This window comes from Somniosus microcephalus, chromosome 5 (genome assembly GCF_052327205.1).
Source record: "Somniosus microcephalus isolate GS21.2 chromosome 5, FLI_Smic_1.0, whole genome shotgun sequence".
NCBI lineage: Eukaryota > Metazoa > Chordata > Chondrichthyes > Squaliformes > Somniosidae > Somniosus > Somniosus microcephalus.
The window spans coordinates 299,920,802-299,943,719 of record NC_140991.1 but is presented as its reverse complement, the minus strand read 5'-3'; the positions used below and the strand labels follow the sequence as shown (position 1 = coordinate 299,943,719).

The 22,918-nt window shown below is 45.5% G+C and overlaps 2 protein-coding genes across 7 annotated transcripts in view; one reads left to right on the top strand and one right to left on the bottom strand.

Moving 5' to 3' along the window:
* fars2 (phenylalanyl-tRNA synthetase 2, mitochondrial) overlaps positions 1–3,630 on the bottom strand; it is a 577,514-nt gene extending 573,884 nt beyond the window's left edge. For 4 of the 5 annotated variants that reach the window (XR_015078551.1, XM_085989235.1, XM_085989234.1 and 1 more), the window contains exon 1: positions 3,579–3,630. The gene's annotated coding sequence lies outside the window, so the exon portion shown is untranslated. The remainder of the gene's footprint in view (positions 1–3,578) is intronic. The other variant, XM_085989236.1, reaches the window with a different exon arrangement.
* Positions 3,631–3,732: 102 nt separating this feature from the next.
* Positions 3,733–22,918, top strand: part of LOC147117859 (LYR motif-containing protein 4-like) — a 252,117-nt gene continuing 232,931 nt past the window's right edge. Inside the window, exon 1 of one of the 2 annotated variants that reach the window (XM_085989240.1) lies at positions 3,733–3,949. In XM_085989240.1, coding sequence (XP_085845366.1) covers positions 3,864–3,949 — 86 coding nt within the window. In that variant the 5' untranslated portion in view covers positions 3,733–3,863. The remainder of the gene's footprint in view (positions 3,950–22,918) is intronic. The other variant, XM_085989241.1, reaches the window with a different exon arrangement.

The window sequence follows — 22,918 nt, the reverse complement described above, 5'->3', positions numbered from 1 at the left end:
CCGAACAGAAAAATGGCAGCCAGGAACGATATGCACACGGCAGGGCCCACTAATGTACACAGTGGACGTTGGGGAGAGCATCGTGAGACGCCATGCTGACTAGATCCTAGAGTCACAGGAACAAGTCAACCCCATGCCTCGCCCATATGTACCTGGTGATGAACCCGACGTACAGGTCGCATCTACCCCAGAAACAGTAGCATCGGAAGCTGATGAACCAACCGACGACAGGGGGCCAGAACCGCCTCCGCACCAAGAGCAAGACACTCGGGAAAGGCGCTATCCAGAAAGGATCAGGAAGCCTCCCCAAAGACTGAATATATAAATAGACTATTTTCAGCTAATGTTGCATGTTAAAAGTGTTAATTGTAATTAGTTTGATATTTAATTGTTAAATGAGTGTTATGGTACTGTTAATCTAAAAGGGGAGGAATTGTAATGTATATACCTTTAAGGAAGGAACTATCTTTTACAGCTCATGTATACTGCAGTACCGGCAGTGACCACACCTGTATATAGCCCTGACCAGTCCCCATCCACCACGACCCTCCTCCGCCTGGCTGAACTTGTTCTCACATTGAACAACTTCTCCTTTAACTCCACTCATTTCCTCCAAATCAAAGGCGTTGCCATGGGTACCCGCATGGGTCCTAGCTATGCCTGCCTTTTCGTGGGCTATGTGGAACAATCTTTGTTCCAGTCCTACTCGGGTCCCCTCCCTCACCTCTTTTTCCGATACATTGATGACTGTATCGGTGCCGTTTCCTGCTCTCGCCCCGAACTTGACAATTTCATTCACTTTGCCTCCAATTTCCACCCTTCCCTCACCTTCACATGGTCCATCTCTGACTCTTCCCTTCCCTTCCTCGACTTCTCCGCCTCCATCTCTGGGGATAGGTTATCGACCAATATTTACTACAAGCCCACTGACTCCCACAGCTACCTGGACTACACTTCCTCCCACCCCGCTTCCTGTAAGGACTCTATTCCATTCTCCCAGTTTCTCCGCCTCCGCCGTATCTGCTCCGACGATGCCACCTTCCACACCAGTGCTTCAGACATGTCTTCCTTTTTCCGCAACCGAGGATTCCCCTCTACCGTGGTGGACACTGCCCTCGACCGTGTCAGTTCTATCTCCCGCACCTCTGCCCTCACCCCTGCCCCTCCCTCCCGGAACCACGATAGGGTTCCCCTTGTCCTCACCTTTCACCCCACCAGCCTCCACATTCAACGGATCATCCTCCGGCATTTCCGCTACCTCCAAAGTGATCCCACCACCAAACGTATCTTCCCCTCCCCTTTCAGCATTCTGCAGGGACCGCTCTCTCCGAGACACCCTAGTCCACTCCTCTATCACCCCAAACAGCCCTTCCCCTTCGCCTGGCACCTTCCCGTGCAAGCGGAGGAGGTGTAACACCTGCCCCTATACCTCCCCCCTCCCCACTGTCCAGGGCCCCAAACACCCCTTCCAGGTGAAACAGCGATTTACTTGTACTTCTCGCAATCTAGTATACTGTATTCGCTGCTCACGATGCGGTCTCCTCTACATTGGGGAGACCAAACGCAGATTGGGTGACCGCTTTGCGGAACACCTCCGTTCAGTCCGTAAGGGTGACCCCGAGCTTCCGGTCGCCTGTCATTTCAATTCACCGCTCCATTCCCACTCGGACCTCACCGTCCTTGGCCTCTTGTACTGTTCCACGGAAGCTCAACGTAAACTCGAGGAACAGCACCTCATCTTCCGATTAGGCACTCTGCAGCCTTCCGGTCTCAATATCGAGTTCAACAATTTCAGATCATAACCTCGGGCCCTATTTCATTTTTACTTATATTTTTCCACTCCTTTCCTCCCCCCCCCTTTCCTTTTGTTTCTCTCTCACACCTGGCAGCTATCTTTTGCCCTGCCAGTACACTTTACACCTAATCCCAGCCTATTACCATCTCGTCTAGCTTCTAATCTCTTTTACTTCTTTTGGTTCTTTTATTCTTTTGTCCGATCGCAGCCCTGCCTTCGATCTAGTTCCTTTTCTCTCCAGTTTTGAAGAAGGGTCAAACCCGAAACGTCAACTCAAATTTCTCTCCACGGATGTTGCCTGACCTGCTGAGTTTTTCCAGCATTTTCTGTTGTTATTTCGGATTTCCAACATCTGCAGTATTTTGCTATAGCCCTGCGTAGTTATCTAACATGATCAGTTCCACTGTGAGCCACGTTGAGTAAACACCTGTTGTACCGTTCTCCGCAGTCTGTGTCTTATTATACACGGACACAACAAGAATAACCTTCATTGCTGATGCCTAGATCTAGTAACAAGCATACTATGATGAGAAACAGCAGAAGGCATGAAGGAAGGTCTCCTGTGAAAAGATCAATATGGTGTCTCGGGCATAAATGGAGTGATTTGTAGCAAGGTTTACAAGTGTATAAATGCTCTAAGTATATTGCTAATTTGAGTTGCAAGAACAATTTTTCTTTCAGCTCACTTGGTAGTAGTCATTTATGATCAATGCTACCACAATTCCTACTCCATGAAAAATGCCATGCCATTATCACAGCCAGAGTGGATGGGAGCTATACCATGTGAGATCACATAGGCAGCATATACTTAATACGTGCTAATTTTCCTTAGCATAAGGATCAATATTTTGAACAAACTCTCTTCAATTCGTCTGCAGGATGCATATAGCTGTACAGGAGGCGGCTAAACAATTCTAGCCAACTCTGAGGCATCCCTGAATTTCCAGAATTAACCCAAAACTTTATAGATTTCAACTTTATCTCAGCGAGACATCTCGATTTTCTATGAAGGTGCAAATAATCAAATAAATTAGCAATGTAATAATCCATCTCAATAGGGTGGTATTCCTTCCCCCGCCAAATCCCATACTGATTACATCGAACAGTGACAACAGAGGTAAAAACTGCTTTTATTTTGTGGGAAATAAAAACAGGAAATGAGGCAAGAATGTTGCATAGAATCTTACAGCACAGGAGACCATTCAGCCCATCGTGCCTACGCCAGCTCTTTGAAAGAGCTATCCATTTAATCCCCCCCCCCCCATAATCCTGCAAATCCAAGTACATGTCCAATTGCCTTTTTGAAAGTTCCTATGCAATCTGCTTCCACCACCCTTTCAGGTAGTGGGTTCCAGATCTTTTAACAACCCTCTGTGTGGAAACATTTCTCCTCATTTCCCCCCCCCACCTCTAGTTCTGCTTTTATTGCAGATGCCCAGGAATTTTTGCTTTTTTGTTTTTATTTTGTGCAAGCTGCTTAAGGGTCAGAGATGCAAGATGGGTCCCCGCACAATCCCTGAAGAAACTGCCATCATGAAGCCAAGAGTAAAATCTTATTTGAACAAGTAGTGCTACCCAACGTGCAATGAAGATTTTTTGCATGCAGACAAAAATGACACCAGGCTCAGGCAGGGCTCCCCTGCAATGATGTCTCGTTTGCTACTCCAGAGCAACTTAAGCATAATGAACTTGAACTTTGGGAAACGGTACACCTTTAACCCACACACAAGGGGCACCGAGTCGCTCACAGCAGCAGCAGCAGCAAGCTCACCCCTGCACTCACCTCTTGGCGCAAAAAAAAACCTGACAGCCAGCGTCCCTTCCTTGAACCCGAATGTCAAATTTTTTTTTTTAAATAGTGCGACGCTGGCGCTGCCAGTCTTTTGAAGCAAATAATAAAATGGTGGTGGGCGGGGAGCGGGTCCGCGCGGCTCGGGCCGGGGTTCGATTTTCAAACCTGGCAACGGTCGGGGGTTCCATCGAACGGCCGTTACCCGCACAACGTTCCAAATCAGGCAGGCGCGCGCGGGCGGCCGGGGTCCTGCACGGCCAGGACCGGAGCAGCAAGATGGCGGTGCCCAGCAGCGCTCAGGTGTTAGCCCTGTACAGGGCGATGTTGAAAGAAAGCCAGAAGTTTTCCAGTTACAATTATAGGTAAAACGAACGCATTTTAATTTTTTTAGGGACTGTTGCAAGGGGCGTTCCCCCCCCCCAAAAAAAACTTCATCAGGTTGAAATCACTTCAAACAAAATCGTCATCGCGTTGTTGTCTGTGGGAGCTTGCTGTGCGCAAATTGGCTCCCCTCCGCGTTTCCTACATCGCAACCAATCACGCTTCATTTGGAGTAGTCGAATGGCTGGCTGGGTGGGTAGCACCCTCGCCTCCTGATTTCAGAAGGTGGAGGGTTCGTCGTCTCGCCTCCGGAGACTTGAGCGCTTTAAAAAAAATTAAAAAAAATATCCAGGCTGACGCTCCTCCCCGTGCTGTGCTGAGGGAGTGCCGCATTGTCGGCGGTGCCATCTTTCGGATGAGACGTTAAACCGTGGGGCCCCCTGTCTACTCTCTCAGGTGGCCGTATAAGATCCCATGGCACTATTTCAAAGAAGAGCAGGGGAGTTATGTCCTGGGGCCAATATTTATCCCACAATCAACATCACTAAAAACAGATGATCTGGTCATTATCACATTACAGGAAACTTTTTTTATCCGGCACCGGCGTGGTGCCGGTTTATCAAAAAGTCCGGATTACAGAGAGGTATAGTTAAAAGGTACGAGAGCTCCGTACACAGCAACAAATCCAGGCTTCCCTGTTGCTTAGCAACAAGTGCAGGAACCCCGATTACACAGCCACAGATCCAGGAACGGCCACTAATATGAAGTAAAACTTACCTGAACCTACTCCTGAATTTTGCCGGTTAACAGAGATTTCGGTTATTTTAGGTGCCGGTAAATCGAGAGTTTCCTGTACTGTTTGTGGGAGCTTGCTGTGTACAAATTGGCTGCCACGTTTCCTACATTACAACAGTGACTACAGTTCAAAAAGTACTTAACTGGCTGTAAAGCGCTTTGGGACGTCCAATGGCCCTGAAAGGCGCTAAATAAATGTAAGTCTCTCTTTTTTGAAAGTAACAGAATGGAGTGTACTACACAACGTTTCAATGTTACAACAACTTGCATTTATTTAGCACTTTTAACGTAAGAAAACATACCGTGGCATCTTACAAAGGCGTAATCAAACAGAAGTGGACTCTGAACCAAAGAATGAGATATTCAGAGCGGTGACCAAAAGCTTGGTCAAAGAGGTGGGTTTTAAGGGGGTACAGGCAGTTGGAGCTGCTTAGGTGAAGGGGTAGGTGATGCACAAGAGGCCAGAGTCAGAGGGAAAGATTCAGGTGTGTTTGATGGGCTGGACAAGTTTACAGAAATAAGGAGGGATGAGGTCATGAAGGGATTTCAACCCAAGGATGAGAATTTTAAATTGGAGGCGTTCGGGGACTGAGTGCCAATATAGGTCAGCAAGGACAGGAGTGATGGTTGACTGGGACTTGGTATGGAATAAGGTACAGTCAGCAGAGTTTTGGATGAGCTGATGTTTATAGAGCATGGAGAGTGGGAGGCCAGGCAAGAGAGCATTGGAGTAGTTGAGTCACCCAGTCATGCCACCTTTCATTGCACGGATGAGAGTTTCAGCAACATATGGGCTGCGGCAGGTGATGTTACGGAGATTGAAGTAGGTGGTCTTGGCAGAGGCTATGGCATCGGTAGCTCAGCTTGGGGTTGAATAGGATGCCGAGGTTCTGAACCTAGTTCGACCTGATAGTGGCCAGGGAGGGAGATAGATTCGGTGCGGAGTTTCGGCTAGGGGCTGAAAATGGTGGCTTCGTAATTTGATGTTTAACTGGAGGGAATTGCAACTCATCCAAGACTGGATATCGGGCAAGCCATCTAACAGCAAAGAGTTAGTGGCGAGGTGTTGTATGGATGTTGTGGCATGCATGTGGCAGCTGTCTCCATGTCTTTGGATGAATTCGCCCAAGGGGCAACATGCCAATGAGAAAGTGGTGGGGGCCAAGGATAGATCCTCGAGGGACACTGCAGGAAGCTGTGTGGGGTTGGGAACAGATGCCATTACTTGCGATGTTCTGGCTATAATTGGATAGGTAAGTGCGGAACCAAGTGAGGGCAATCCTGTTGAGTTGGACAATGGAAGGGAGGTGTTGGAGGAAGATGGTGTGGTCATTTATGTGAAAGGCTACAAAGAGGTCAAGGAGGATTAGGAGGGCAAATGCATCACAGGCACAGAATGTAGCATTTGTGAATTTGATTATGGCCATTTTAGTAGTGTGACGGGCGGAAACCTGATTGGAGAGATGCAACATGGAATTGTGGGAAAGATGGACATGGATTTGGTCAGCGATAATATGTTCAAGGGCTTTGGAGAGGAAAAGGAGATTGGAAATGGGGAGTTAATTTGTAAGGACAGGGATTGAGGACAACTTTGATGACGGCAGTTTTGAAAGGGAGGGGGACAGTACCTGAGGAGAGGGAACTATTTACAATGTAATAGAGCCAGGAAGTGAAGTTGGATGCTCAATTTAGTGGCAATAGAGGTCAATGGAGAAGAAGGTGGATCTAAGATCCAAGATTAGCTTGTAGAGAACAGGAGAGGAAAAAGCAGAGACGTTTGAGAATGATGCAATATTAGGACGAGGGCAGGAAGGAACCTGAAGGAAAATTTGTGTGGTGGACAAGCATAAAGAGGAGGAAGCAGCAGATGCAACTGAACAGATGGTCGTGGGCTCCTCGCACTCCTTTAAGGAGATGGTTAATACTGTAGTGGAAAAATGAAGCCAGGTGGTGGTTATCTTTGTTAGCCAGGATAATCCTGCGCCAAAACCGCTCGCCACTCTAGGAAAATGATGGTGCTTAATGTGGTACGATAGCAAAATACTGCAGATGCTGGAAATCCGAAATAACAACAGAAATTGCTGGAAAAACTCAGCAGGTCAGGCAACATCCGTGAAGAGAAATTTGAGTTGACGTTTCGGGTCGAAACCCTTCTTCAAAACTGGAAAGTAAAGAAAATAGATCGAAGGCAGGGCTGCGATCGAACAAAAGAAGTAAAAGAGACAATAAAAGGTATTCAAAACCAGACGAGATGGTAATAGGCCAGTGGAGACAAAAGACAGCTGAGATTAGGTGTGAAGTGTACTGGCAGGATAGGAGACAGCTGCCAGGTGGGAGAGAGAAACAAAAGGAAAAGGGTGGGGGGCAGGGAAGGAAGACCCAAAACAAAGGGGTGGAAAAAATTATAAGTAAAAAAGTAATAGGGGCCGAGGTTATGATCTGAAATTGTTGAACTCTATATTTAGTCCAGAAGGCTGCAAAGTGCCTAATCGGAAGATTACCTTGTGCGTGATCAAGACCATGAGAGTAGAGAGGTCTTCCGATTAGGCACTTTGCAGCCTTCTGGACTAAATATCGAGTTCAACAATTTCAGATCATAACCTCGGCCCCTATTACTTTTTTACTTATAATTTTTTCCACCCCTTTGTTTTGGGTCTTCCTTTCCGCACCACCCCCCCCTTTTCCTTTTGTTTCTCTCTCCCACCTGGCAGCTGTCTCCTATCCTGCCAGTACACTTCACACCTAATCTCAGCTGTCTTTTGTCTCCACTGGCCTATTACCACCTCGTCTGGTTTCGAATACCTTTTATTATCTCTTTTATTTCTTTTGTTCGATTGCATCCCTGCCTTCGATCTATTTTCTTTTCTTTCCAGTTTTGAAGAAGGACTTCGACCCGAAACGTCAACTCAAATTTCTCTCCACGGATGTTGCCTGACCTGCTGAGTTTTTCCAGCAATTTCTGTGCTTAATGTGGTGTCCAGCCAGATCTGGTGATGGATGGATAAACCAGTTGTGCACCAGATGTGCTCACATCTGCATCCCTTGGTCTTGAGGGAGCGAAGATTGGGGACGTACCAAGATGGACGACCATGATGGGCGAGATTAAAGGTTTACTGAGGGCAAGGGAGTTAAAGGTGGAGGTGCGGGAGTGTTTGAGCAAGTCGACAGCCGCAGAAATATTGTGGCAAATGAAAGCCACAAGCTAGGCTGTTGGCAGTTTGAAATGAAAATGATTTGGGGGAATGTTTACTTTCAGGGGTCAATGGAGATGGAAGTGGGATTGGAAGGGACTAGGGGGATGTGGGTGATGAGGGAGGGATACAAGGAAGTGGTCGGAGATGACCTTGTGCGTGACCAAGACCATGAGAGTAGAGAGGCCATGTGCGATGACAAGGTCAGTGATTGGCCACGAATATGGGTAAGACATTTTATATAGAGGAACAGGTTTAGGGAAGACAGGAGGGTAGTGAAGTCAGAGGAGAGAGGGCAAGGTGAATTCAGATAGAGATTGAAATCAACAAGGATGAGAAGTTGCTCAGTGTAAAGGCTGAAGGATAAAAGGAGAAAGGATGTATGGGGGGAAACTGAGGATGGGGCTGAGGACGAGAACGAGGATGTTGACAGAGAGTTGGAGTATTCCTGTATACTCTGTTTAGGTCGGATTCTAGGAGATAGAATCATAGAATGGTTACAGCACAGAAGAAGGCCATTTGGCCCGTCGAGCCCATGCCGGCTCTCTGCAAGAGCACTTCAGCTAGTCCCACTCCCCCGCCCTTTCCCTGTAGCCCTGCAAATTATTTTCATTCAGGTAGTTATCCACTCCATTTTGAAAGCCGTGATTGAGTCTGGAATCATTCTTGTAAATCTTTTCCGCACCCTCTCTAAGGCCTTCACATCCTTCCTAAAGTGCGGTGCCCAGAATTGGACACAATACTCCAGTTGAGGCCGAACCAGTGTTTTATACAGGTTCATTATAATTTCCATGCTTTTGTACTCTATACCTCTATTCGTGAATCCCAGGATCCCGTAAACCTTTTTAACTCCTTTCTCAACCTGCCCTGCCACCTTCAACAATTTGTGCACATATACCCCTAGGTCTCTCTGTTCATGCACCCCTTTTAGGATTGTACCCTTTTGTTTATATTTCCTCTCTTCATTCTTTCTACCAAAATGTATCACTTCACATTTTTCTGCGTTAAATTTCATCTGCCACATGTCCGCCCATTCCACCAGCCTGTCGATGTCCCCTTGAAGTCTATCACTATTCTCTTCACTGTTCACTATACTTCCAAGTTTTGTCATCTGCAAATTTTGAAATTGTGCCCTGTACACCCACATCCAAGTCATTAATATATATCAAGAAAAGCAGTGGTCCCAGAACCAACCCCTGGGGAACACCACTGTATACCTTCCTCCAGTCCGAAAAACAACCGTTCACCACTACTCTGTTTCCTGTCACCTAGCCAATTTCGTAAACATGCTGCCACTGTCCCTTTTATTCCATGGGCTTCAACTTTGCTGGTAAAAATGTCCTAGTAAAGGATCCCCTTGGAATGAGTGACCATAATATGGTTGAATTCCAAATTCAGTTTGAGGGTGAGAGAGTTGGATCTCAAACCAGCATACTGAGCTTAAATAAAGGAGACTATGAAGGTATGAGAATAGAATTGACTAAAGTGGACTGGGAAAACAGATTAAAGTGTAAGACGGTACAAGAGCAGTGGTCTGCATTCAAGGAGATATTTCACATCTTTCAAGATAAATATATTCCACTGAGGAAAAAGGGGAGTAAAAGAAAAGATAGCTATCCGTGGCTTAGTAAAGTAATAAAGGATAGTATCCGACTGAAAAGGGCATATAAAGTAGCCAAATCTAGTGGGAGGATAGAAGATTGGGAAGCATTTAAAAGCCAGCAAACAATAACTAAAAGATTAATTAAGAAAGGGAAGATAGATTATGAAAGTAAACTAGCAAAAAATATGAAAACAGATAGCAAGAGTTTCTACAGCTATACAAAAAGAAAAAGGGTGGCTAAAGTGAACGTTGGTCCCTTGGAGGATGAGACTGGGAAACTAGTGGTGGGGAACATGGAGATGGCAAAGACGCTGAACAAATATTTTGTATCAGTCTTTACAGTAGAGGACACTGGACAAACAGGGGGCAATGAGGGGGGAGGAGCTAAACACGATTAAAATCACTAAAGAGATGGTACTCGGTAAAATAATGGGACTTAAGGTGGATAAATCCCCCGGACCTGATGGCCTACATCCTAGGGTCTTGAGAGAAGTGGCGGTAGGGATTGTGGATGCATTGGTGATTATTTTCCAAAACTCCCTGGACTCAGGAAAGGTCCCGGCAGATTGGAAAACTGCTAATTTAACACCCTTATTTAAGAAGGGAAGTAGACAAAAAGCTGGAAACTATAGACCAGTTAGCCTAACATCTGTGGTTGGCAAAATGTTGGAGTCCATTATTAAGGAAACAGTAACAGAGCATTTGGATAAACACAATTTAATATGACAGAGTCAGCATGGTTTTATGAAGGGGAAGTCATGTTTGACAAATTTGCTCGAATTCTTTGAGGACGTAACATACAGGGTGGATAAAGGGGAACCAGTGGATGTAGTGTATTTGGACTTCCAAAAGGCATTTGACAAGGTTCCACACAAAAGATTACTGATCAAGATAAAAAATCACGGGATTGGGGGTAATATACTGGCATGGGTGGAAGATTGGCTATCTAACAGAAAACAAAGAGTTGGGATAAATGGTTCGTTCTCGGGCTGGCAATCAGTAACTAGTGGTGTTCCGCAGGGGTCAGTGCTGGGACCCCAACTCTTTACAATCTATATTAACGATTTGGAGGAAGGGACCGAGTGCAACATATCCAAGTTTGCCGACGATACAAAGATGGGAGGGAAAGCAGTGAGTGAGAAGGACATAAAAAACCTGCAAAAGGACATAGACAGGCTAAGTGAGTGGGCAGAGATTTGGCAGATGGAATATAATATTGGAAAGTGTGAGGTTATGCACTTTGGCAGAAAAAATCAAAGAGCAAGTTATTATCTAAATGGAGAGAAACTGCAAAGTGCTACAGTACAAAGGGATCTGGGGGTCCTGGTGCATGAAACACAAAAAGTTAGTATGCAGGTGATCAGGAAGGCCAATGGAATCTTGGCTTTTACTGCAAGGGGGATGGAGTATAAAAACAGGGAAGTCTTGCTGCAGTTATACAGGGTATTGGTGAGGCCACACCTGGAATACTGCGTGCAGTTTTGGTTTCCATATTTAAGAAAAGATACACTTGCTCTCGAGGCGGTTCAGAGAAGGTTCACTCGGTTGATTCTGGAGATGAGGGGGTTGACGTATGAGGAAAGGTTGAGTAGGTTGGGCCTCTACTCATTGGAGTTCAGAAGAATGAGAGGCGATCTTATCGAAACATATAAGATTGTGAAGGGGCTTGATAGGGTGGATGCGGTGAGGATGTTTCCACTGATGGGTGAGACTAGAACTAGGGGGCATAATCTTAGAATAAGGGGCTGCCCTTTCAAAACTGAGATGAGGAGGAACTTCTTCACTCGGAGGGTAGTAAATCTATGGAATTTGCTACCCCAGAGAGCTGTGGAAGCTACAACATTAAATAAATTTAAAACGGAGATAGACAGTTTCCTAGCAGATAAGGGAATTAGAGGTTACGGGGAGGGGGCAGGGAAGTGGACGTGAGTCTAGATTCGGATCAGCCATGATCCTATTGAATGGCGGAGCAGTCCCGAGGGGCCGTATGGCCGACTCCTGCTCCTACTTCTTAGGCTACCATAAGAACCTAAGAGCATATGAGGTGGCACTTTATCGAACGCCTTTTGGAAATCCATGTACACCACGTCAACCGCATTGCCCTCATCAGCCCTCTGTGTTATCTCATCAGAAAACTTGATCAGGTTGGTTAAACACGATTTGCCTTTAACAAATCTGTGCTGGCTTTCCTTAATTAATCTACACTTGTCCAAGCGACTGTTAATTTTGTCCCTGATTATTGTTTCTAAAAGCTTCCCTGCTACCGAGGTTAAACTGACTGGCCTGTAGTTGCTGGGTTTATCCTTACACCCTTTTTTGAACAAGGGTGTAACATTTACAATTCTCCAGTCCTCTGGCATCACCCCCGTTTCTAAGGAGGATTGGAAGATTATGGCCAGTACCTCCACGATTTCTTCCTTCACTTCCCTCAGCGTCCTAGGATGCATCCCATCTGGTCCTAGTGAGTTATCTACTTTAAGTACAGCCAGCCTTTCTAGTACCTCCTTTTTATCAATTGTTACCCCATCCAGTATCTCCTCTACCTCCTCCTTCACTATGTCTACAGCAGCATCTTCTTCCTTGGCGAAGACAGATGCAAATTAGTCATTTTGCACCTCAGCCATACCCTCTGCCTCCATGCGTAGATCTTCTTTCTGGAAATAGGTGTGCATGAGCTCACTCAGCATTCACTCTACTGAATCTGGCACTCTCATTCCAGTGCTGCAAGACTAGTGAACCCATGAAAACTTGGCCTACAATTCTTCCACCAGAATAAGGGAGCTGGATTTAGTAGACTATACTCGGGAAACTGGCTTGCGGACTGTGGTTTTATATTGTGCTCGTGCCATTGGCTCCCGAAACATGGGTTTTCCCGCTTGCTGCCGGCATTTGGAATTTGACAGATATGTCTGCAGTGCTGCTGAAGGGATAATTACAGTCCTAGCCCTTTTGGGCTATCTCCGATAAGGCATATTCCCCAGACGGTTCACCTTCAACTTAAGTTAGAGATAGCCGAATTCCATAAGACGCTTAAATGGATCTAAAGGTTCAGGCTATCCCTCCCTAAAGGAACGGAACAACTGAAGATGTTACCATCCTCCAGATAGTACTTTTAATAAGTTGAACTAGACTGTAACCTTCCGGATACTATGAGGGTCTGGGATACTCCCCCAGAATTCTGCAACTCCTTACAAAAGAATGTACAGAAATGTGGGTTCGCGAGTCTATACAGAATTACTCTTTGAGACAATTCTAAAAATATAGTTTTATTTAAGAGCTGACATTCAGTTAACATCTGTTGAATCAGTCGCAACATTAACAATTCAAAATGCGATTAACTTATATTTCTTATTTCTCAGAGATCCTTATTCTCAAATCTTTACTTCGTTTTATTTCTTATTTCATCCACCAAAATCAATCACTTTGACTTCCCGAGACTCATAGTTAAAGACTTACAGAGATGCCTCTGAAGAGTTGAGAAACGCTTTGCCCGTTCAGCGAGTTCTGACTTTCCTGTTAAAAAGGTCTTATTTTTATACCCTTTTGGCAGTGGTTTCTTCTTTGATGTTCTCTGCTGATGTCAGCTAATTGTCTTTATTGATACCTCTTTCGAATGCTTTCTATTCTTACTATCAATTCTACTATTGCATGCATAATTATTTCTCTACCTTTAGGTGTTCCAAAAACGATCATAAAAACAATGACCGCTATGGTTTCTGTTTGATGTCATTCCTACAAAATGCTTTCATTCAATTCTTAATATTGGCTTTACTGGTTTTTACAGACATTGTGACTCTCCTTGCTGCTCCAAGTTTAATACAAACACAATGCAATTGCTTGGTGTCTCTGTTGAAGTCATATTTTCAAAGCCTTCTTGTTGGTATTATATTTACAATATGTAAATCAAAACCACTTTAACTGTGTGTTTACTTGTTTTCTAGCTCTCTCAATTGGTTGCATATTTACTCTTATGGTTCCTGTTTTCCAAGTTTAACATAAAACTATTTGACCAGCAGGTTTCTTTACTTGATGTTATGTTTCAAAGGCACATGCCTTTTTTAATGTTTGTATTTCTGTTTTATCGTGTTAGCTCTTCACACTTTAAACTGGGCATTTTCATTGTGTTACCTCCAAACTCTAGACCTTTTGGAAGCACCAATGGTTTGCTTCAATCTTTCATTGTTTTAGTATATTTAACTAACTCCCATTTCAAAGCTTGTTTACAACTTTGTTAACAACTGATCTTTTCTCAGAAGCCTGTATTTCTGTTTACAGCCTGTGTCTCCGAGGCTTTCCAGACTTTTAAACCCAGTATATTCTGTATTAATAATATCAGAATTCTGTTCATAGTATCGTGTATTTCTCTGAATCATGGCTATTCCTTCACACTGCAGGTTGCACAAGCAAAATATAAAATTTGGTTTTCCACAAAGGTCACTATAAAAGGGCCCTGAGTTTCCCATGCACTGCGAATAAAACTCACTAGTTTACTTGCAGCCATTTAATATCCAGATGTCTCACCTGACTAGGTGAAAAGGCAAAAATAAGACAACAATCACAACAACTTGCCTTTAACTAGGGGTTACAGTCTCAGAATAAGAGGTTGGTAATTTAGGACTGAGATGAAGAGAAATTTCTTCACTCAAAGGGTTGTGAATCTTTGGAATTCTCTAACCCCAGAGGGCTGCGCATGCTCAGTCATTGAGTATATTCAAGACAGAGATCGATAGATTTTTGGATACTAAAGGAATCAAGGGATATGAGGAAGGTAGAGTTGAGATAGAAGATCAGACATGATCTTATTGAATGGCAGAGCAGGCTCGAAGGGCCAAATGGCCTACTCCTGCTCCTATTTCTTGTGTTCTTATGTTCTTGATGTAGTAAAACGTCCCAAGGTGCTTCACAGGAGCATTATCAAACGAAAGCTGACACCAAGCCACATTAGGACAGGCGAAAGAGGTCGGTTTTAAGAAGCGTCTTAAAGGAGGAGAGGGGTGGAGAGGTTTCGGTAGGGCATTCCAGAGCTTAAGGCTTAGGTAGCTGAAGGCATGGCCACCAATGGTGGAGCGATTAAAATTGGGGGTGCGCAAGAGGCCAGAATTAGTGGAGGGCAGAGATCTGATTGTTGTAGGACTGGAGGAGGTTACAGAGATAGGGAGGAGCGAGGCTCTGGAGGAGGTTACAGAGATCTGATTGTTGTGGGGCTGGAGAAAGAGATAGGGAGGGGCGAGGCTCTGGAGGAGGTTACAGAGACCTGATTGTTGTAGGGCTGGAGGAGGTTACAGAGATAGGGAGGAGCGAGGCTCTGGAGGAGGTATGATAGAACGGATTCTTTTACCCTCAGTCTGGTTCAGCAATCACTGAGTCGAATACACCTGGAGAGTTTAAACGATTTATTTTCCGCGGAGTCTTACTCTGATATATCGGCACCGACTCCTGCAAGAGTCTGACGAATCCAACAGAGTAAGCAATTTCTCATACAGCGTGCTACATTTTTATCCCTGCTTTGAGAAAGCATTAACACCTCGTACATTCTGCACCAATCCTGAGCTGTGCACGTAGACATTTAATTGGATTTCCTGGTCTGGCAGTTCGAAATATACAAGTCACATTTTACTGAATGGGTTACAGCTAAGTAAACATCCTGGTAATGTGTTCATGATCACCTAAACATTATGGTAATGCGTTTGCAATCACCTAATGTCTGTACAGTTTCTGCCCGCCGCCCTACATTGTTCCTGTCAGCAAGGGGTAACATCATGGGCGCCAGCCTCGTTAACAATTAAAAATCAGGTATCAGGTTAGCCCTTTTTACTTCTCTGCTGCTTTTACAGTTTCTGGTTTCTTTTTCTTGAAATGATATTCTCAGGTACAGAGATCTGATTGTTGTGGGGCTGGAGAAGGTTACAGAGATAGGGAGGGGTGAGGCTCTGGAGGAGGTTACAGAGATCTGATTGTTGTAGGGCTGGAGGAGGTTACAGAGATAGGGAGGGGCGAGGCTCTGGAGGAGGTTACAGAGATAGGGAGGAGCGAGGCTCTGGAGGAGGTTACAGAGACCTGATTGTTGTAGGGCTGGAGGAGGTTACAGAGATAGGGAGGAACGAGGCTCTGGAGGAGGTACAGAGATCTGATTGTTGTGGGGCTGGAGGAGGTTACAGAGATAGGGAGGGGCGAGGCTCTGGAGGAGGTTACAGAGATCTGATTGTTGTGGGGCTGGAGGAGGTTACAGAGATAGGGAGGGGCGAGGCTCTGGAGGAGGTTACAGAGATCTGATTGTTGTGGGGCTGGAGGAGGTTACAGAGATAGGGAGGAGCGAGGCGCCGGAGGAGGTTACAGAGATCTGATTGTTGTAGGGCTGGAGGAGGTTACAGAGATAGGGAGGAGAGAGGCTCTGGAGGAGGTTACAGAGATCTGATTGTTGTGGGGCTGGAGGAGGTTACAGAGATAGGGAGGGGCGAGGCTCTGGAGGAGGTTACAGAGATCTGATTGTTGGGCTGGAGGAGGTTACAGAGATAGGGGCGAGGCTCTGGAGGAGGTTACAGAGATCTGATTGTTGTAGGGCTGGAGGAGGTTACAGAGATAGGGAGGAGCGAGGCTCTGGAGGAGGTTACAGAGATCTGATTGTTGTAGGGCTGGAGGAGGTTACAGAGATAGGGAGGGGCGAGGCTCTGGAGGAGGTTACAGAGATCTGATTGTTGTAGGGCTGGAGGAGGTTACAGAGATAGGGAGGAGCGAGGCTCTGGAGGAGGTTACAGAGATCTGATTGTTGTAGGGCTGGAGGAGGTTACAGAGATAGGGAGGAGCGAGGCTCTGGAGGAGGTTACAGAGATCTGATTGTTGTGGGGCTGGAGGAGGTTACAGAGATAGGGAGGGGTGAGGCTCTGGAGGAGGTTACAGAGATCTGATTGTTGTAGGGCTGGAGGAGGTTACAGAGATAGGGAGGAGCGAGGCTCTGGAGGAGGTTACAGAGATCTGATTGTTGTAGGGCTGGAGGAGGTTACAGAGATAGGGAGGGGTGAGGCTCTGGAGGAGGTTACAGAGATCTGATTGTTGTAGGGCTGGAGGAGGTTACAGAGATAGGGAGGAGCGAGGCTCTGGAGGAGGTTACAGAGATCTGATTGTTGTGGGGCTGGAGGAGGTTACAGAGATAGGGAGGGGCGAGGCTCTGGAGGAGGTTACAGAGATCTGATTGTTGTAGGGCTGGAGGAGGTTACAGAGATAGGGAGGGGCGAGGCTCTGGAGGGATTTGAAAACAAAGATGAGATTTTTAAAATTGAGGCATTGCCGGACCAGGAGCCAATGTAGGTCAGCGAGCACAGTGGTGAGGGTGAACAGGACTTGGTGCGAGTTAGGATACAGGCAGCAGAGTTTTGGATGAGCTCACATTTATGGAGGGTGGAAGGTAGGAGGCCAGCCAGGAGTGTGTTGGAATAGTCAAGTCTAGAGGTAACAAAGATATGGATGAGAATTTCAGCAGCAGATGAGCTGAGGCAAGGGCGGAGATGGGCAATGTTCTGGAGGTGGAAGTAGGCAGTCTTGGTAATGGAACAGATATGTAGTCGAAAGCTCATCTCGGTAAAATACGACACCAAGGTTGCGAAAGATCTGGTTCAGCCTCGGACAGTTGCCAGGGAAAGGGATGGAGTCAGTGGCTAGGGAACGGAGTTTGTGGTGAGGTCCAAAGACAATTGCCTAGAAATTGCAGTCAGAGGCCTACCTCCGGAGTACGCCTCCGACCCGCAAAACAATTCCGAAAGTACCTCCTGGCACCCAAGCTGCGAAAAGTTACAGTCTCGGGCCTCGAGGTGGAGGGCAGCATAATGGCTCACGGATCCCAGGGATGCAGGCGGTTTGGAAGTGTACCTCGGATCATGTGGGCCCGATCCTCCAATGACAAAGGAGAATTCCATTGCAATCATTTATGAAGGAAATCTCCTAATGTAATGCAATGGAATCCCGAAATGTATAATTATACAATATACAGAAGTTTTATTCATAAGTACTTTCATTGCATCAACCTCAATAAAAATTTAATTTTTTGAAAATTTTAAACATCATTAAAACTGTAATCCTGGCCTATATTTGCATAACCTCAATTACTACAGTGTATGTGCATAATTTTGTATATGAAAATGTTTAATTTAAGCCTTAGATATCCCCTTACGCTGATGTAAACAGGCCTTATGCCTGCTTGCATCAACCGTAAGACTTACATGGGCAGTTGCTGGCCAGTCGCTGGGCAAATAGTCTAACTGCGCCAGCGATTGCTTTTTCGGGGCCCCGCGGCTGGCCTGTCAACGCAAGTTCCAGATTTTGTGCATGCAGAAATCTGGAACTTGCGAGGCATTTCAAAGGGAATACGATGGCGTACTCTGAGAGTACGTCACCACAGACACCGCAATTTCAGGGCCACTCATTACAGTCTTCCCAATATTTAGTTGGAGGAAATTTCTGCTCATCAGACAAGCAGTGTGACAAATCAGAGACAGTGGAGGTGTCGCGAGGTAGTGGTGAGGCAGAGCTGGGTGTCACCAACATACATGTGGAACCCAACGTTGTGTTTTTGGATGATGTCGCCGAAGGACAGCATGTAGATGAGAATTAGAAGGGGGCCAAGGATAAATCCTTGGGGGACTCGAGGTAAGGATGCGGGAGCAGGAAGAGGAACCATTGCAGATGATTCTCTGGCTACGACTGGATAAGAATAGAACCAGACGAGGGCAGCCCTACCCAGCTTGACAACGGGGAAAGGTGTTGGAGGACGATGGTGTGGTCAACAGTGTCACAGCTAGGTGTAAGTGGATTTCGATTTCATTTCCAACATCTGCAGTATTTTGCTATCGTACTACTGTAAGTGGCAGCTATCTGGCTTAATTAGTAGATAACAAATATTTGGGTTCAAAAGCCCAGGTATGTGAATTACCAAATCCAACAAGGATATTGGAGAAGTCAAGTCTAGAAGTAATGAAAACGACGCACGGCGTTAGTAATGCGCAAATTGGCCAGCAACTTGTAGCGAGGAAGAGATATTCCGTGAATTGCAAATCGCCACAAGTTGCTGGCTGATTTATGCCACTCCGCCATTAGCTTCGCGAGAAGTTGCTGCATTTGCACATTAATTGGCCATTAAACTTGCCACAGAAAGTATAGTAATTACTAGCATAAATACACTTTTAATGATCTGATCTGGCAATCAATCTTTCTTACCCGGAAAGTGAACTAAGTGTGGAGTCTCATTCCTTAAGATTGTGAATTGTTTTAGGAGACTTTCAAAATGTTTCTTTTCCTTTTTGTCTCTTTTCACTCTCAATCCAATCTTTCTTTCCCTCTCTTTATTTCTCTTTCTTTACCTGTTTTGACATTGAATTCACCCACTCTAATTCATCCTCCTTCTCCGTCCTTCCTCTTTTATTTTTCAATCCTTAAATCTCATTGGTTAAGGAGATACACTGTATGTCCCGTTGTTCACCAAGGTCCCAGATGCACTGTTGACCTCGATGCGTCGTTATCAGCTCGCACTCACAGCAACGTACGGGCAAAAGTGTTAAATCCTAAACATGCACAAACAAGTCTAACTAACAGCGTGCCGCAAGATGCCCCCATGTTGCAGAACCTGGCCCAGTATCTTTAATGTAAAAAAAAAAGTCCCAAGGGGGAAAAAGCAGTAGTGGAAGATTTAGGAGAGGTATCTCAAAGTGCAGTTGAGCATATAGTGTGTAAGGAAATTTTAGAGGTGAAGAGTGAAGTAGTGAGCTGGAAGGATTTAGGGAGGGAATGCCAGAGAGTATGGCCAAGATATTTGGAGTGCGTTGCAGTGGTAGGGTGGGGCAAGGCTTTAAAATCATTTCTAGATGAGGACAAGGATCTTCTACTAAAAGTGCTACTGGACAGGGAGCCAGTGGATAGGTGAGCTGGATGTCGTGCAGGACAAGATAGTGCACTGGAGTTTCAAGCAAGTTGGTGTTTGTGGAGCCGAGAGCTTAAGAGGCCAGCAACGAGGGCATTGGAGAAGTCCAGTCCAGTCTAGAAATAGTAAAATCAATGAGATTGAGGTGGCCAGTGTTGCAGAGGTAGAAGTAAATGGTATTGGTGATGGATTGTTTTTGGAATTTGAAATTCCGCTTGGGGTCAAACACAAGGTTACACAATGGTTCAGCCTGAGTGAGCAGCCGGAGAGGGAAATGAACTGGTTCAGCCTAAGGGAGCAGCCGGAGCGGGAAATGAACTGGTTCAGCCTAAGGGAGCAGTCGGAGAGGGAAATGAACTGGTTCAGCCTAAGGGAGCAGTCGGAGAGGGAAATGAACTGGTTCAGCCTAAGGGAGCAGTCGGAGAGGGAAATTAACTGGTTCAGCCTAAGGGAGCAGTCGGAGAGCGAAATTAACTGGTTCAGCCTGAGTGAGCAGCCAGAGAGGGAAATGAACTTGGTGACAAGGTTATGGTGGGAGCCAGATAAGTTGGCTTTAACCTTTTTATCTTTCCAGTGTTCAATTGGACAGACAGAGGCAGTTGTGAAGAGGTGAAGCTGGGTGTCATTCACATACTTGGGGAAGCTGACCCCATGCCCATGAATAATGTCACTGAGGGGCAACTTGTAAATGAGGAAAAGGAAGAAGCCATGGATGGAATTTTGAAGTACACCAAAGGTCATTAGGTGGGGACAGAAGGAGAAGCCATTGCTGTAGACACATAGACTGTGTTGGGGCAGTTAGGAATGGGACAACAGAAAGGCAACCCCTGCAGGTGAACCATAGAGGAGAGGTGGTTGAGGAGGAAGGCTTGATTCACTGTTAAATGCCACAGAGGTTAAGGAGGAGAACAAGTCACAGTCACACACAATATCATTGGTGACTTTGACCAAGGCAGAACCTAGACTGAAGAGATTCAAACAGGGTTGTAGGGGAGGATAGTATGGAGCAGGTAGCTCTGTGTTTTAAGATCTTGGAGATTTAGTGGAGCTTAGAAATAGGGCTATAGAGGAGAGAAGAGAGGGGTCAAGCATGATGATTTTTTGAAGGGAAGAGATGGGCTAGAAGCCACAGAGATATGTGGGGTTGGGGCTAAGGCGAGAGAGGGTCAGGGATAGGGGGAGAAGCAGTAGGAAGTGATAGCAGTGTGGAGTGTATCTTTGTAACAGAAGACAATAAGCTCTTCATAGTGGGCATTGGAGATGAATATGGAGGATGTGAAAGAAAAGGATTGGAGAAGATGGTTAGTTGCTCAAATGAAGAGTCTTGGGTTATCCTGACCTCCAGGATAATCTGGGAATAGTAGAAGCTTTTGGTCCGAGAGAGTGGGATGCAGTATCGCTTTAGATGGTGAGGCTAGATTTGGTAATAGATGACGAGGCCAGTCATGCGGCAGTGTGCTCAAATACGTGCGCCTTAAATTTGAGGTATGAAGACTGGAACTGTGCTGGGGGAATAGCTGGGGTTGGATACCATCAGGGACCTGATAGGAATGACAACATCACAAACAGAACCAAGGGCCTGTTGAACAAGTCAGCAGTGGCAGCGGTGTTGCAGAGGACCAAAAGAAAGAGATTTAAGAATGTGTTCATGACAGAGCTGGGGAAGCTTTTTCCAGGGGGCGATGTGCACAAGTACAAAAAGTAATCAAAAAGGATAAAAGAATATTGGCCTGCTTGACCTCTCTGCAGCCTTTGATATGGTCGAGCACACCATCGTCCTTCAGTGTCTCTCCTCCATTATCCAGCTCAGTGGGATGACTCTGGCTTGGTTCCTACATTTTCTGAATATGATTTATTTGATTATAATTTTCTAAAGTGTTTTACATAACCTTAATTTGTGATGATGAGTGCAACTTCTCTGAAATGTAGCCACAATGTCAGTGGAGGTGACCTGGATTTTTGAATGTTCCTCCGAGTGCTCTCCGAGCTTACGCACTGCAGTATATTTTGTCCTTTTTGCTAATTCAATTTATATCACACAAGAAATCTGTTCTACTGGTTGTGGTGCAATCACCGTTCTGCATCATTGCAGTGCCCTGCATGTCTCTGCACCTACCATCTCAAGGTGTAAGAAGGAGACTCATTCCCCTTGACTTTATTGTGATCCTGGAATACAGCATTCTTAAGGCTGCTTTTTAAACTTGTAAATGTTTAATTATGGAAGTTGGCCCTTGTTGCAGAGACACAGTTATAACTTATGAGCACTATGGTGTTTGGCTGTTTTACTGCAACTGCAGCGATGTGATAGATCTTGAAAGCAGGATTGTGTTCAGTAATATCTTGACATGACTGCTGCTTCTCCTTCCCCTTCCCTCCCCTCCCCATGCTGAGGAATTAAATGCTGCTTTGTTTCGAATGGTGCCGTAGGATCTTTGACATCCACCTTGAGCAGGCAGAAGGGGTGTTGATTTAACATCTAATCCAAAACATTTCACCTCCGCCAGTGCAGCACTCCCTCAATACTGCACGGAAGTGTCCGCGCAGACTATGTGCTGATGCCCTGGACTTGAACCCACAATCTTCTGACTGAGGTGTTATCCTCTCCCACAACTGAGATGTTATCCTCTCCGTTTTGCCTCAAAGGCTTCTAAGGGCTTTCCACGGTAATTAGTGGGCAGAAAAAGAAAGCCACAAGCCATGACTTTAAAACAACTGCACAAACGTTTTGCAGTTTTTCTGCTATTCTGGTGCTGTGGAATCTACCCTGTAATATTAAAGGGGTGGATTCCACAGCACTAAGCACCTTGGCACTATTGCAGAATCACATTAAGTTGTGCACCTAGTGTTCTAGGTGTATTTGGCCTCCATTTAACCTCTGCCTGCCCAATAACGGCCTCTATGCAATTCACCTGGCCAAGAATACAGTTTTTATGCTACAGATATGGGCTATCCCATCAAGGTATAATATGATCGAGCTCTCAGTCGAGATGGAGAGTGAGGAAATTGAATCAGAGACTAAGGTCCAGAACTTAAATAAAGGGAATTACGAGGGTATGAGACGGGAATTGGGTAAGATTGATTGGGTGGTGTTTCTGGGGGGATTGACAGTGGATAGACAATGGCAAGCATTCAAAGATAGAATGGAAGAATTCCAGAACATGTTTATACCGGTTTGGCATAAAAATAAACCTAAAAAGGTGACTCAACCGTGGATAACGAGGGAAATTAGGGACAGCATAAAATCAAAAAAAAGGGCATATCAACTGGCAAAAAAAAGCACCAGACCGGAAGATTGGGGGCAGTACAGGATACAGCAAAAGAGGACAAAGGGATTAATCAGGAAGGGGAAAATAGAATACGAAAGTAAACTTGCAGCAAACATAAAGACAGACTGCAAAAGCTTTTATCGGTATATCAGGAGGAAAAGACTGGTAAAATCCCAAGTCGGTCCCTTGCAGTCCGATTCGGGAGAATATATAATGGAGAATAAGGAAATGGCAGACCAATTAAACTC